We start from the raw sequence: 14,536 nt of genomic DNA, 5'->3' as shown, positions 1-14,536 counted from the left end.
AAACTTGCAATATCCCTATGTCGTCTTGCTGTCATGGCTATCATGGCAAAAGTAATTTTGAGAATCAAAGGGTACTTTTACAACATTTCACTGGCCTATTAATATCTGCACTCGTGGCACTGACATTTTTTTTTGTCTAGTCTGATCCTATGGTTTTCTGGTAGCTGATTGCTAGCCTTTTCCAATCACTCATCCAAGTATTGTACATTGAGTTCATAAAATGATTATGAATATCCACAATTGAGCATTGTAGAGCTTTTGGCATCACATGTATTGCTTGTCTAGTTACTTCCCAATTAATATTGTTGCACGTGTGTGCATGTAGCACCACCACCATTTGCCAATGAGAGCCCAATTCATCCGTTTGAGGCTGCAAATGCCAAGGCCTTCAGCCTTTAGCCTTTGTAGGCTTATAAACTTGGTCCTAGCTGGGAGGGGACTTTAAAGTAACCCTTTGGGTACATGAGAAAAATAAAAGCAGTAGAATCATCCCTAGAATGTGAGAGTTCTCAGACTTTTTCCATTGCAACTTTCTTATGGACATCGTGCTCAATGGGGCTATACTCACATGGTCTAACGATGCTGCGAATTTGATCCTCTCTAAACTAGAGCGATTTTTGGTGTCCACAGACTGGGAATCCCTTTTCCTGGGGACATTTTCCTTTTGCCTTTCTATCTACCTTGGATCATATACCAATCATTTTGGATGCCCAGCTTGTCCCAAGGCCTAATAGACAAATTAGGTTTGAGATGATGTGGTTGGAAGAGGGAGATTTTTCTAAACCCTTGGGCCAATGGTGCCCTCCTTCTAGGTCCACTATTGGCGGGTTTTTACCTTGCCCAAAAACTGCAGTTTCTTGATAACTCCATTAAAATATGAAAAAAGACCTTCTAGGCAACTTCAAACCTGAATTTCCGACCCTAAACTTCACCATTCAGTCTCTGGACAGGGTGGAATAGCACAAAGGCCTCAATGAGGAGGAACTACTTGAGAGGGCCAACGTCAGAAGAGCTCTTGTAGATGCCTTAAAATAAGAAGAAATCAATTGGTGTCAAAGATCTATGGTTAAGTGGTTGATGGCGGCTTCTTTCATAAAATTGTTATTGAGAGGAAATACCATAAGGTAGAGTATCGCTGGAGGATAGGCTTTCACTGACCCTCAATAGGTAACCACATCGTCTTTTGATACTTCCCAAACTGCTTCTCCACTAGTTCAAGTCCCCATCTTAGAATGAGAAACCTAACTTTTAGGACTCTATTAGTTGAAGTTGAAGATACTGTTTAGCTTGAATGACCATACCCATTAGATGAGATGCTCCAAGCAGTTACGGATCTAGGCCAAGACAAGACCCTCGGACTAGTTGGTTTCTCCATCCTTCTGTGAGATCCTCACAAAAGTCTTAGCTATTGGGCTCAAGGTAGTTCCTCACAAGTTGGTATCAAATTCCCAGACTACCTCTCACCCCAACAGATAGATCCTTGATGGTGCTTTGTTCACTGATGAGGCCATCCATTCTACACATGCGAGCCCCGAGAAGGGCATTCAAATTAAGAGACTGAGCAAAAGCGTATGACCATGTCGATTGGTCTTTGCTAGATGAGAGAAGATGTCCTAGATGAGTTTTGGCTTAAAATGAAGGTGCTGTACAAAGGGCTGTAGAAGGGTCCCCAATTTTTTTATCTTGATCAATGGGCCGGAAGGGATTTATGCTTCCCAGGGCCTTTGCCAACGAGACACCCTTTTGCCCTTTTTCCACCTTAATTGGTGAGGTTTTTGCCCTGTCCATTTCTAGGCTTTATGAGTTTGGGTTGCTTGAAGGCTTCCACACAGTGCAATGGAGGCAAAGTGATTAACCATATCCTTTATGTTGATGATACAATCATCTTTTGCTATACTTGCAGCATTAGGTCAATAATCCATGGTTCTTTCTTAGATGTTTCAGATTGCTTAAGGGGATGAAAGTTAATATGGATAAAACAAAAATGTTGGGGATGAGGCTGGGGCTACATGAACCTATCAAATTGTTGTGGTTATGAGGAGGAAGATATATCGTCCAAATCTTAGTTATTAGGACCGAGAGCGAGTGCGGGAGCCGGGGATTGACCCTTGGCTGAAACTCCCTACCCTTAGCGCACTGCTCAGAGAGCGGCCTAGGAGTGATCTCCTATATATGCATCACATGTATGATGGGAACGCAAGGGGAGCACCTCATATACATATTTGTATATTTATATTATGAATGTACCTTATTTATCTATATGTTGGGTTTTGTGGCCTTTAAAGGCTTAGAGAGCTTGTAAAAATCATATTTATAGTGGAATATGTACTTTGGTGAGAGTGTGTGTGTTGACTGACCAAGGGTTGGACGGTTTATGACGTTGGTCAAATCCAAAACCCTTAGCATTGGGCATGTGGCACAACCGAGCAGTGTTTGCAGTGGGTCATTCCTTGTTGAGGTTGGAGAGATGGATAAAGATCAAGTTTGTAGGCCAGCAGAACTATGTGATCTCCTGTGTGTGGTTGTGGGCTTGTGAGAGCAAAGGCCAAAGCCTCAACAAACTTCTGCACGGCATGTACATATGACAACCGCATTACTGAGAAGTAGCCATATAGAGGGACATGTGTACATGTGCATAGAGAGGCCCTTTAACACTGTAGTGACAAGTGCTAGACTTGCTCTTAAAGGGGAGAACTGAAATCCACATTCCAGGACTATAGTCCCATTGTTTATTATCCAAATTTGATGAGCTAATCATGAGCCCCTACTTTGAGACTGTGGGTCACGGGTCTTGTTGGGTTGGAGAAGAAGACAGTACTGGATCATAGTTTTTGGAGCGAATGGAGTGCCCTTATTGTTGCTTATTTTGACCTATTAGTATCAGTTCACTCTTAGTATATTTTATTTTAGTATTAGAAATATTTTTATGATTTGTAAAAAGGGGCACGCCACATTTTAAGCAAAAGGGAAGGCACGCTCCTTTTTTTGATATTTGATTGGTTCAAATCTTGAAATACGTTAAAATATGGGAAATATAATTTAAATTAGATTTGGTTTCCTATCTTTATGAGAGATTTATGATAAAGATTGATTATATTTCAATTTTTAAATAAGAGTTGGACTTGGGTTAAAGTCTAAGGGAATAAAGCTCCTATCTTTTCCACCCAAAATTATGATGGCTGATTTGTGAGATGGATGGCTCTGATTGAATCTCTCACCTTATATATTTCTTAATTATCCTAAAAGTCAAGCGGGAAATTGGATAAGACATACTTAAATTGAATCCTATTGAAATTAGGTGATATATTTCATTTTATTTAAACCTATTTGAACCCCCTCTCTCATTACAAGATTTCTCTATCTCCCATATCAAGATTTCTCCCTCCCATAAAGATTATCTCGCTCTCACGCGCCTACTCTCTCTTTTCTTCACACCATGTTGTTCTCTCTCTCCAAGAAACTTGAAGTCACCTACCCCCCTTTCTTTACCCATACGGAGGCATGCAACTCTCTTTCTCTCTCTCTCTCTCTCTCTCTCTCTCTTCTTTATAGTTTGTGTTAAAGGAATAATACAGGTGGTGCTATAGAGAAACCCTAGAGTAATGGTTTGTTGTATTTGGAAGAAAAAAGAGAGAAGCCCAGCCTAGAGAGAAATAAACTCATATATTCATCCCTAATTTGTTCCCACAGGGTTAAACCTTAGTTTTTGAGCTCTCCAAAAATCCCTAGAAAAAGAAGTATTGCCTATTGAGCTTCTTTATCTCAGAATTTTCAGCAACACCTTAACGAGTAAAAGTGAGCTATTGGTTTGGGAATCGGGTGTGGGGTGTACCAAGTCCTGGTAGGGTAATTTCAGGCATCTTCCTGTAAGTCTTCCTAGTAGTTTTAATTAAATTTCAGTATTATTACCTATTTTTTGTAAATTTTTAGGAACGTATTACGTGCTAAAATTATGGTGGAAGTTAATTTAAAGTTCCTGGATGGTTTTTATTCCTCTTCGCAGTGAAAATAAAAGGGCATTATTTTAATTTTACAGCCCATATTGTAGCCCATAAAAAAAAAATAATTATTTTTTGAGTTTAATACCTTGAGTTCCACATAGCCACACCTTTCATTATGTATTTATGCTCTATATAGTATTCATGACTGTTACTTTATTGTATTACAATTACTTGAATGATAATTCATAAATGTATGTATGTGTGTATATTTACAAATATGTCGTATCAATTTCTTCAGAAGTGATATTTTAAAAATAAAAGAATGAACACTCCATCTATTAGCATTATCAATATTGCTAAACGCATGCTAATAAGAATTTTATTGCTAGAAAGTCCCATAAAAAATACTTTTTATTTGGGTAAGTAAAAGTGGTAAAGTTAATGGGGCTATGGGCCCCTACCCTTTGGTGAGAATGGAGTCAGAGACGTCACCATGGGGCCAAACAATACAATTGCCAAGGCTCCAGGCCCCAGGCCCCAGGCCATTCTCCCAAAAAAAAGACTTAGAGGTTATAGAGTACACTTAGAGTCTATAGACATACCTAAGAAAATCACAAAATCCAAAAATAGGTTTTCTATTTTAAATAGAAGAATTTATACATAATTTAAAGAGGCATTTTGTGTTAAAAAAATATAATATACAAAATTTTTAATTATTGAAAATCAAGGAAAAGACTTTAGGAAGATTTGAAGTGAGATACAATAAATGCATGAAAGGATATTAAATTGATTATTTATGAAATGAAAGACATAAAAGGCATTATGAATTCCAAGAAAAGATTTTCTACTATAAACATAAGTTTTTAAATGAAAGAAAGTTTGTCAATTGAGCAGACACTTTTGAAAGGAAGATAAGACATTTTGTGTCAAAAAATATAATGTATAAAAATCTTAATAATTAAAAATCAAGGAAAAGATTTTAGGAAAGATTTGAAGTGATACAATAAATGCATGAATGACGTTAAATTTATTCTTTAAGAATTTAAAGACAGAAAGGCAACTACGAAATCCAAGAAAAGATTTCCTACTATAAAAAAACGTCCTTAAATGAAAATTAAAAGAATAAATAAATCGATGAAAAATGTATTATTTTTATACACTTTCGAGTAATGTAAACTAAAGAAAAGTGTTCAATTGAGCAGACACTTTTGAAAGGCAGAAAAAATATTTGTGTAAAAAAATCTATTGTTTGAAAATGTTAATCATTAAAAACCAATGAAAATATTTTAGGGATAACCGGATGAAATGAGACAATGGGCATTATGAGACTATAGAAAAGATTTTTTATTATAAATTATAGATTTCAGGCAAAAATGAAGAGAAGAAGGCAAATATATGAAATAATTCCTCATTATAATACACTTTGGAATAATGTAAAATAAAAAAATTATTAATTGAGTAGACAATTTGGAGTGGATCAACATCCTTTGCTATCAAGGATCTAGATCCCTCCAAGTTAGGAACTAATACCCCAATAGGTAGGGATGGAGATCCCCAGATGGGAGGAAGCGAGTATCGCTCAGGCTCTAGTTTCGGGATTGCCAAATCGAGATTTCAAGAGGGGATCGTTACCCCTTGTCCAAGATCCCCGCAACTATGGTCCAAATACTTGTGCTCTCCTTGTGCTTTGGTAATCCTAGGAAGCAGCTTTGGGAGAATATAGTGGAGAAACTAAGAGATTAGCAGTCTGGAAAGGTAGATTCCTATCCTTGTGAGGAAGGATAAAACTAATCAAAGCCATTTTAGCCGATATCCTGATTTTCGTATGTCTTTGTTTCATATGTTTCATATGCCCTTGTCTATGGTGATAAAGCTAGAAAGACCCATGAAAAACTTCCTTTGGTCAGGAAGGGGTGGGGGGAGTAACAAACATAAATACCACCTTATTGCTTAGGATAAGGTGTATCCTGATTTCCGTATGTCTTTGTTTCATATGCCCTTGTCTATAGTGATAAAGCTAGAAAGATCCATGAAAAACTTCCTTTGGTTAGGGAGGGGTGGGGGGAGTAACAAACACAAATACCACCTTATAACTTAGGATAAGGTGTCTACCCAAGAATTGGGGTGGCTTAGTTTTAGGAGGATTGAAGAAAACAATCTAGCTTTATTGGGACAATCATTGTGGAGGTTTGCGGCAGAAGAGGAGCATTTGTGGAAAGAGGTTACTCTAGCAAAGTATGGGGTGGAGGGAGGGTGGCTACCTTGGTGCCCGCTTTACAGGGCTTCGGAGGCATGGAAGAGTAAGCAAGCTTTCAAAGAAAACATCAGGTTCAGGGTTGGACGGGGGGGTCACATCCGTTTTTGGAAGGATTTGAGGGTGGGGGATCAAGCCTTAGGTGTTAGGTGGCCTTTGCTCCTTGCTATGGCAAAGAATGAGGACATCCCAGTAGGCAAAGAATGAGGACATCCCAGTAGGCAAAGTTCAGGGTTGGACGGGGGGGTCACATCCCTTTTTGGAAGGATTTGAGGGTGTGGGATCAAGCCTTAGGTGTTAGGTGGCCTTTGCTCCTTGCTATGGCAAAGAATGAGGACATCCCAGTAGGCAAAGTGTCAAATTGCAGGGGCAATGGAACATTTTGGCCATTGCTGTTTCAAAGGGTCCTCATGGACGAGTAATGTCAGCAGCTTATAAATTCTCTCTAGGGCTTCTTCGTCACCTATTCTGGACAAGACGAAATGTTTTGGGCCCTGGCGGTCATCGGGAAATTCTCGGTATTCTTCTATTATCTGTATGACTGCCCCCAAACGTAGTCCCCATTTGCCACAAGGTCTGGCAAGTTCTGTCCCCCATAAAGCCAAAGCATTTGGCTGGATTCTCTCGGGCAGGACACTTACCACCGACCAGTTGCAAAAAAGGAATTACCATATACCAAACAGATATGCTATGTGCAAAAGAGAAGAAAAAACAATGGACTGGCTCTTTTTGCATTGCGTGGTGGGACACTTTTTGTGGACCAAGCTATGACAATCTTTTGAATTTTTCGTGGGTAAACCCAGCCTCCGTCAGTCAGATCTTTGAGTCATTGATTTTCCTTTCATACCTCAAAGTGGCTGACTTATGTGTGACGGCCTTATTGTGAGGTATTTGGATAGAAAGAAACAATCGTATCTTCAAGGGAAAATCTGCTCTTAAGCACTTCGTAAGTTCAGATATCTCCTAGCCCACCTAGGGACCGCTCTTCTCCTTACAGCTGAATGCCTTCTATCCCTTCATCCTCATTCTCGGAACCTCCGCCATCTGTTGCCCCCATCCCTAGGTAACCATCGCAATCTCAATATAGATGGTTGTTCATTAGGTAGCCCAAGACCTGCTGGTTTTGGTGGTGTCATTAGAAATTCTGAGGGAGTAGTTCTCCTCTACTTCTTATGTTTAATAGAACACGTTGACTCCACTGTGGCAGAAATGATACCAATGGTTGAAGTCCTCAGACGTCTGCCAAACCAATCTCTCTCCTCAGCTTCTAATTGTAGAAGGGGACTCACACAATGTCATCACTTGGACTAATGACTCTCCTCGTTGTCCATGGATGGTACATCTTTTCACTCACGTTGATTTCTTATGCATGGAACTTTGTGTTAACCTTCAAGCCATGTGCCCAGGGAAGCCATTCAAGCGGCGGATGGGTTGGCCAAGCTTGGGGCTGCCCATATGGAAACTGATGTTCCATATCTTAGCCTTCTCTTCTCTCTGTTTCCTTTCATAGCACCGTTTTCCCCCTTTTTTGTCTCTCCCATCTCGTTTTGTACAGGAGCCTTTTTGCTGATTCTATTTTTTGGAAGCGATATATGAGCCTTTTTTGTAAGGGATCTGTCCGTCCCTTTTTTTTTGTTGTATGATGTTCCTGATGTGTGGGTAGCCTCTCTAAAGAGTATGTAATATTTATACACCTTCAATGCTGTCAATTATTTCCTATAAAAATAAACAATAAAGAGCAGAGTTTGGTTCTTGATTATCTGCCCACTTATTTGAATTGGGCTCTTATCTGTGCCTTGCTTAAAGGAAATTAAGAATGATAATCTGTTTTCCTTACCTCAAGTAGAAGTCACAGAGCTACTGGCAGCTCCATTTGGAGGGACGGAATTCTAGATATGGCATCTTTTCTCGTCCACCCATTTAAGAGTGACAAGTGCCCCAGCTTGATCCGCCACTATCCACGAGGGAACTAACACCTAAAGCTCTAACAGGAATGTAAAGTGGGTAATGTAACTACAGCATAGTCTACAGTCAGGACTATGACAATTACCTCCATTCCTCCAAGGCCTTAAGGATACGGTAGACAAGTACTTTGGCAGGTGGCATCCCAATATGTGAAATAGCTCTTCATGATGCAATAAAAATGGGCAAATGTCATAATGCTTGGAAGGAGATGCGAAGATGTCATTGAAATAACAAATATTTTATCCTCATCTCCATGGCTCGGAGGCACATAATTGTGTTCGCTGGAATTTGTTGAAGTATGCTGAATTGGATTGAGTTTATCTCACGATGATGTAGATCGAGTTAGGGGTAATATTGTCAAAAGATTTGTAGGGGTACTTTAAGAGAAGATTATTAGCCTTTTTGTGGTTTGGGTTCATTCTTGCATATTTCCTATGTGGGGTCTATTTCTACTTGATGTTTGAGTGGTTGTAGGCGACATATCATCTTCCATTGCATGGAGAATTGGTGAGTGGTTTCTAGAAGCATTTGGACTTGGGCTCGAAATCTATAACAAGTCCTATATTGTGCTTGAAAATACAGAGGCGAATTTTGAATTGATTTAGCATGATAACCCACTGGGGTAGTTCTTTTGCGCTTTTTTCTTCTCTCTTCCTCGCTTGCATCATGTCATCATCATCATCATCGTCAAAGCCTGTTCCCAACTATTTGGGGTTGGTTGTACAAATCCTGGTCTGCCATTCTGCTCTTTCAAGGACCATACTCTTAGTGAGGCCATAAGTCCCCATATCTTTTCTCACTAATTCCAACCATATCGTTTTGGGCCTATCCCTTGTTCTTTCTGAGCCTTCTACTTGAACCAACTCGCACCTTTTGATAGGTGATGTATTAGGTCTGCATTGGATTAGGTCTGGTTGCATCATATAATGCCTTAGATTTAAAGAATTACTTGGTGATACAGGGGAACCATTGTGCATCGTTTAATGTTTGGCCTAAGTTGCTGGAGACATTTTGGGACTCATGGCAGTAGGTAGCAAAGGGCATCTGATACAATTTTGATGGTCGAAATGTTCAATATGTCATTGTAAAACCTTGATATGAGTGAGAATTCTTCTAGTGTGGTAGAAGCTGCTCTTCAGTAAACCAAGATAGGTATTCATGATTGGATATGAGCAATAGAAGTTGTTCCCTTGTAAGTATGTGGTTGCATTGATTCTTGCAATCTTGAAAATTTAAAGTTTGAGTGATGAAAGTGAAAGTGGTAGGATAGTGAAACGAATAAACAATGTGATATTAAGGCATTTGAAAGATAACAACAGAGTTTGAACGATCAGAATTTTCTGAGGGTAGAATTTATTGGGAGGTCTAACCCATAGAAGTATCGGCCATCTGGTAGAGATAAGAAGAAAAAAATAGCAAAGTGTGATAAAGCAAGTGGCGAGAAGAGAGTAGATATTAAGCTGAGACTTGCTAGGTTTAAGTGAAGGCAGGGTGTGGTAGTCCCTTTTGTATTTTGATCACCGAATTCTTTATTTCATTATTTGTTGTAGCCAGTGTTCAAAAATGCGGATTCGGCTACCTAGGCATTTTGGGTGCTTGGTCGCCTAGGCGCCCAGGCGCCTGCCCAGAGATATGGTGCCCTCACCAAATTACAATAACACTTAAGTAAGTATATAACATCTTAGTTTCACTTCCACATAAGACTTAACTCATTAAGATATCACATAATCAATTATTTATCAAATAAAGTAAAACAAAAGTAATAAAATATCAAAACATGGCACATTGTACAAAAAAGGAATCAACGACTCATAAAAGAATACGATATACGCTAAATTTCCTCGTCCAAGTGAGAAAAAATTTCAATTAATTCTAAAAAAAAATCAATCTTTTAACTATAAACATGTAAATATACAGTGAAATAAAAAAAAAACTAAAAGAAAAAACACGTGATTCACAACATAATATATTGTAGCAAAATCAAATCAAAACCCTCTTTCAAATAGGATAATGCTTTAAAAATAGCAAAATCAAATCTGTCACCTCGTCTATTGGGTCTCCAAAAGTCATCGAAATGAACTACTAGAAGCTCTAAATCCTCCCATGAACTATTGCCTTTGTTTTGGAAAGAAATAAAAAAAATAAAAAAGTTACCAATCTTTCGATAAATCTCAAAAGAGTGGGTTTTGGGGAGTTTTTCTCACCCTAAAGCCACGGTTTTGGTTTTGGGGGGTTTAGAATACCCGCCAAAACCCTTTTCCCCGTTTTAGGGGGAAGAATGACTTTTTTAAACCCTCAACGAGACCCATTTTCCGCGTTTTCTCAACCTGTCACGCAAGACACATAGCGCCTAGGAAACAGCTAGTCATTTTTAAAAAATTTCCGCCTAGGCGTGGGCGAACTTTCAAATACTGCTTGCAGCGTTGACCTCTTTTCGGTATTTTCTTCTTTCTTTTTCTCTCTTTGCCAATCTTTATATAAGTCATGGCTGAGAGGCAAGAAAATAAGAGGTTGGGAGAGGAAGAAACAAAAGGCAAGAGAGGAGATGAGAACATTGAGATTGGATTGTTGAATATATAGATAGAAGTGCAAAAGAGTATGGAGAGGGAAGGGAAAGAGATTAACAAAGGGATTTCTGCTGTCTGTATGTATGTATGTACGTATATATGTATGTATATGTTTATGCATGCATGTGTGTACACGTGTGTGTATATAGTTTCTATAGTATTAGCTTAGGGGCCAAAAATTCTTAAGGAAAAATACCTATCCTTGTGGATTTGATGGTCTCCATGTTTTTTACCTATGTTATCTTGAATCTAGTGAAAAATTCCCCCCGCACCCCCAAAAAAAAAAAAGGAGAAAGGAAAGGGAAGAAACTAGAAAATGGGTTTATTTAGTTGAGAGAAAATTGGGGTGAACATCGACTCTTCGCTTTTTAATTTGAGCCTTTAAGACGACACAATCTTTGTTTTTTTCTTTTTCAATTTTAAAATTGTTCATTTGGTGATGATGAGAACATCTGCGAATTTGGGGTCAAACAAAGCCCCCTAAGGCCTCAATCTAATGCCATTTTTTTTCCTTTCTTGAGATGGGCAGCTTGTATTCACTGCATTTTTTCTCTTTTAAAACTTTATGAGTCAAAACAAATTCAGTTAGTTTGTTTTTTTTTCCTCCGTGAGCTAATATTGTATCAATTAGCTTAAGGGTGTGTATAATCGTTTTTCCTACACATACACCAAAACGCTAGCTATTGGCATGAGTGTGGTTCAGTGCTTCAGAAAAAAAAAAAAAAACTGAAAGATAAAATTTGAAAACTTCAATCTTAATGTTTTAAATCATTATATGTATTATTTATGTGATCATTTAATTTCTCATATTTAAATTCTAAAATGTATTTATTTTCATGTTTAATTTAGTTCGAGAATTAAAATAATTTTCTATGTATTTGTTTTGCTACCATTTTTCGTTCTTGCTTATTTCTATTAAAAAATATAATTATTTAATACATGAGGCAAATGTTTAAGGGGAGAAAGATGATTTTTTTGTTTGGTTGGTTCACAATAGGTTTAGATTAGGATGCAAGAAAATTTATAAGAGTTTAGTACGAGAGAGAGAGAATTTGGAAAAATGAAAGGGAATGGGAGATGTGACTTCTGCTTGAAAGCGACACTCTTATCTTGAAAAATAATACACTAGAATATGTAGAACAAAATGTCCCGGCCCCATGTTGGTGAATGATAGCCATCCGATGATTCAATTTGGGTCCCATTCTGTAGGGCCCTTGGACTCTTATAATCTAAGAAACCACACTTTTAGAAAACCATGTTTGTGGCATTTGTGCCATCCTAAATTTTGCATAGGCACTCTCTTCATCCCTACAATAAATACGAAAAAGATAGAAAAAAAAAATTCAATTTGCACTCAAAATGAGCCCCCCTCTAATGAATCTAGTCTGTCCATTTGGTGAAATTTAAGATCTAGGCCTTTGGGAATTCAAAACCTAATGATAATAAAGCCGTCTACAAAATTTGGGAAATGAAAAAGTTCCCTTTAAATCCTAGATCTAAACATCTCCCAAATGGACAACGTATGTTAAGTGGGATGAAAAGCACTTTTTGGGTTGTATTTTTTTTTTTGATTGTTCATCAAGATATATTTTTACAAATTGGGGTCAAACAAATGGCCCTAGCATACTTTTTGGAGATTGTTTCAATAGATTACTGTAAAATCGTGCATGAAATCACTCCCTACACACACACACACAGCTATTTACTGGTAGAATCCTCTCTGAGTAGTGGTGTTAAAGAGATGAGAAAATCACAATAATGTTGGTTACATGAGGAGTGCCTGGGGCCATTGCTGCTCCGATATTGCAAAAATTTTCTAAAGGGGTTATGATGTTCTCTATGTGAACTATATTGATAAAAATCAAGGGACTGCTCCAGTTTCAAATGCCCCAGCAAATACTACCCATGTTATGGTACCTAATGTAGAGGGAATATTGGGTCACTCATGTTTTCAATAATCCACTCAACATTGGTCCTTTGTGGCTCCTTTTTGCAAACTTTTCGTAGAATCCCTTGTGATTCTCTTGCCTTGAAATACGATAGCTATAAAAAAAAAACAGTGGAAACGAACTCCAGTTTCAAATACCCCAGCAAATACTGCACATTTTATGGTACTTAATTTAGAGTTCAATTTGGCCATTTACCTTTTTAATAACACTCAGCATTGTAGGTGGTCCACAGTGTCCTATTGCTATTCATGTTTTGGGTGGCAGAATAAAAAAAGTGGATGCGTTATTGAAATAGTGAGTGGCTGAATTTGCCCCCTAAGTCTATGAAACATTGGGTATACTTCACGTCGAATGAGAAGGCACGGTAATAATATCGTAACCATTATTTAGCTGGGTGATGATGTTGGGTTCTCATGGAGCTCCCTGATGCATGTCTGTGCCTGTATATTCCTGTTCTTAGAAGTGACCTAACTGATGTCTTTAATCTGCACATTGAATGCCGCATAAAAATTTAGTATTTCAGTTGGGGAGGGATGGAAATTGGTTTACAACTTTATATCATCATAGATTCTCTTTATGGGAGTTGTCTTCTGATGTTATATGTCATGTGACCCAGGCGAAGTATATTCAGTTGCATGCAGTCCAAGAGACACGACACTGGTTGCAACCGGTGGTGGTGATGATAAGGGCTATATTTGGAAAATTGGCCAGGCAGACTGGTCTTTCGAGCTTCAAGGTGCTTGAGGAAATTTTGTATTTTGAGCCAGAGTCTGCTTTGTTGTTTCAGAAAGTAACATTAGTAATCGTGCTTGTACTGCTATTTATGCTGGATATTTCCTAACCATTTGTATTCTAATTCTTTACACAGGTTTTTAATGCTTGTAACCTGGTCCTTGTTGATATGCATGCACCCACATGCACAACTTTGTATGCATATATGCGCATCAAGTTTGTGCTTCTTATGGCTGCTAGATGTCAGCAAATGAAGTCTTTCACCCACTGACACATACTTTACCTGTACATGTTTGTACATCATGATTTCCTATGTATGTACCTGCCTATATGCATGCACCCACACACACAACTTTTTGTATATGTATATGCATCAGTTTATGTAGATATGTGTATACTTCTTATGGCTACTGGTTGTCAGCAAATGAAGTCTGAAGGACACAATTATGGCTCAAAATGCACATGCTAAGTCCAAGAAACTTGGAAAATGAGGAAAACTTGGGGGTTGGATTTCTATGCCCATCTAAACTGCACAATGTGCAGCACCTGGGCGGGTATTGTAGCGGCTCACCTGAGACCCGACTACTATGAAACTTGGTTTAAGATGCACAGTACTCAGGTCAGTTTCTACAGCACTCGACTGCGTACTATACATCTTTTGTGCATGACACCACCACGAATGCTTGGGGTTGTTCAGGGGTTGACACCTAGCAAAACCTGAGTAACTTTGGACAAATCGGAGTTGGATTCATTGAGTTGTAAATATTGTTTTAATGGGATCCTTGATTGGATCTTTGGGTGTTACTGGTTTTTGTTATTTATTATCTCGTTTTGTTTTGATGTGCATATTTCCACAAGCTACTAGTGCAAGTGCTAGTATATTTCATGGGCCATGGGGAGAACTAATGCCATACTTGGGTCTGGTGGACTGTTGTGGTTGTCAGCTTCCTCAGCTAACCTCTTACACATTATGTTGCTTGTACTGAGCCGATGGGGTGCAAGTGAATCCCTCTGGTTCAGATAAATTGATTATGTGACTAGGTGACTTACACATGGTGCCAAATGGGTCTGTCAATTAAAGTATTTCTTGCTTGCGCATTGGGTTCGTACAATATCTGCTGCTAGTGG

At 38.4% G+C, this 14,536-nt stretch overlaps 1 protein-coding gene across 15 annotated transcripts in view; it reads left to right on the top strand.

Annotated features, from left to right (window-relative positions):
• LOC18432599 (transducin family protein / WD-40 repeat family protein) overlaps positions 1-14,536 on the top strand; it is a 50,374-nt gene that overhangs the window by 15,608 nt on the left and 20,230 nt on the right. For 8 of the 15 annotated variants that reach the window (XM_088863449.1, XM_011624481.3, XM_088863444.1 and 5 more), the window contains exon 4: positions 13,293-13,412. The exons of 4 other annotated variants lie outside the window; for them this stretch is intronic. In XM_088863449.1, coding sequence (XP_088719575.1) covers positions 13,293-13,412 — 120 coding nt within the window. Of the gene's footprint in view, positions 1-13,292; positions 14,028-14,536 lie in introns of all 15 variants that reach the window. 3 more of the 15 variants (XM_088863455.1, XM_088863456.1, XM_088863454.1) reach the window with 1 other exon arrangement.

This window comes from Amborella trichopoda, chromosome 3 (genome assembly GCF_054954075.1).
Source record: "Amborella trichopoda isolate Santa Cruz 75 chromosome 3, AtrichopodaSantaCruz75HAP2 v2.0, whole genome shotgun sequence".
NCBI classification, from domain to species: Eukaryota; Viridiplantae; Streptophyta; class Magnoliopsida; order Amborellales; family Amborellaceae; genus Amborella; species Amborella trichopoda.
Note: the sequence above shows the minus strand (reverse complement) of the source record. Positions and strands in the feature narration are given on the sequence as shown.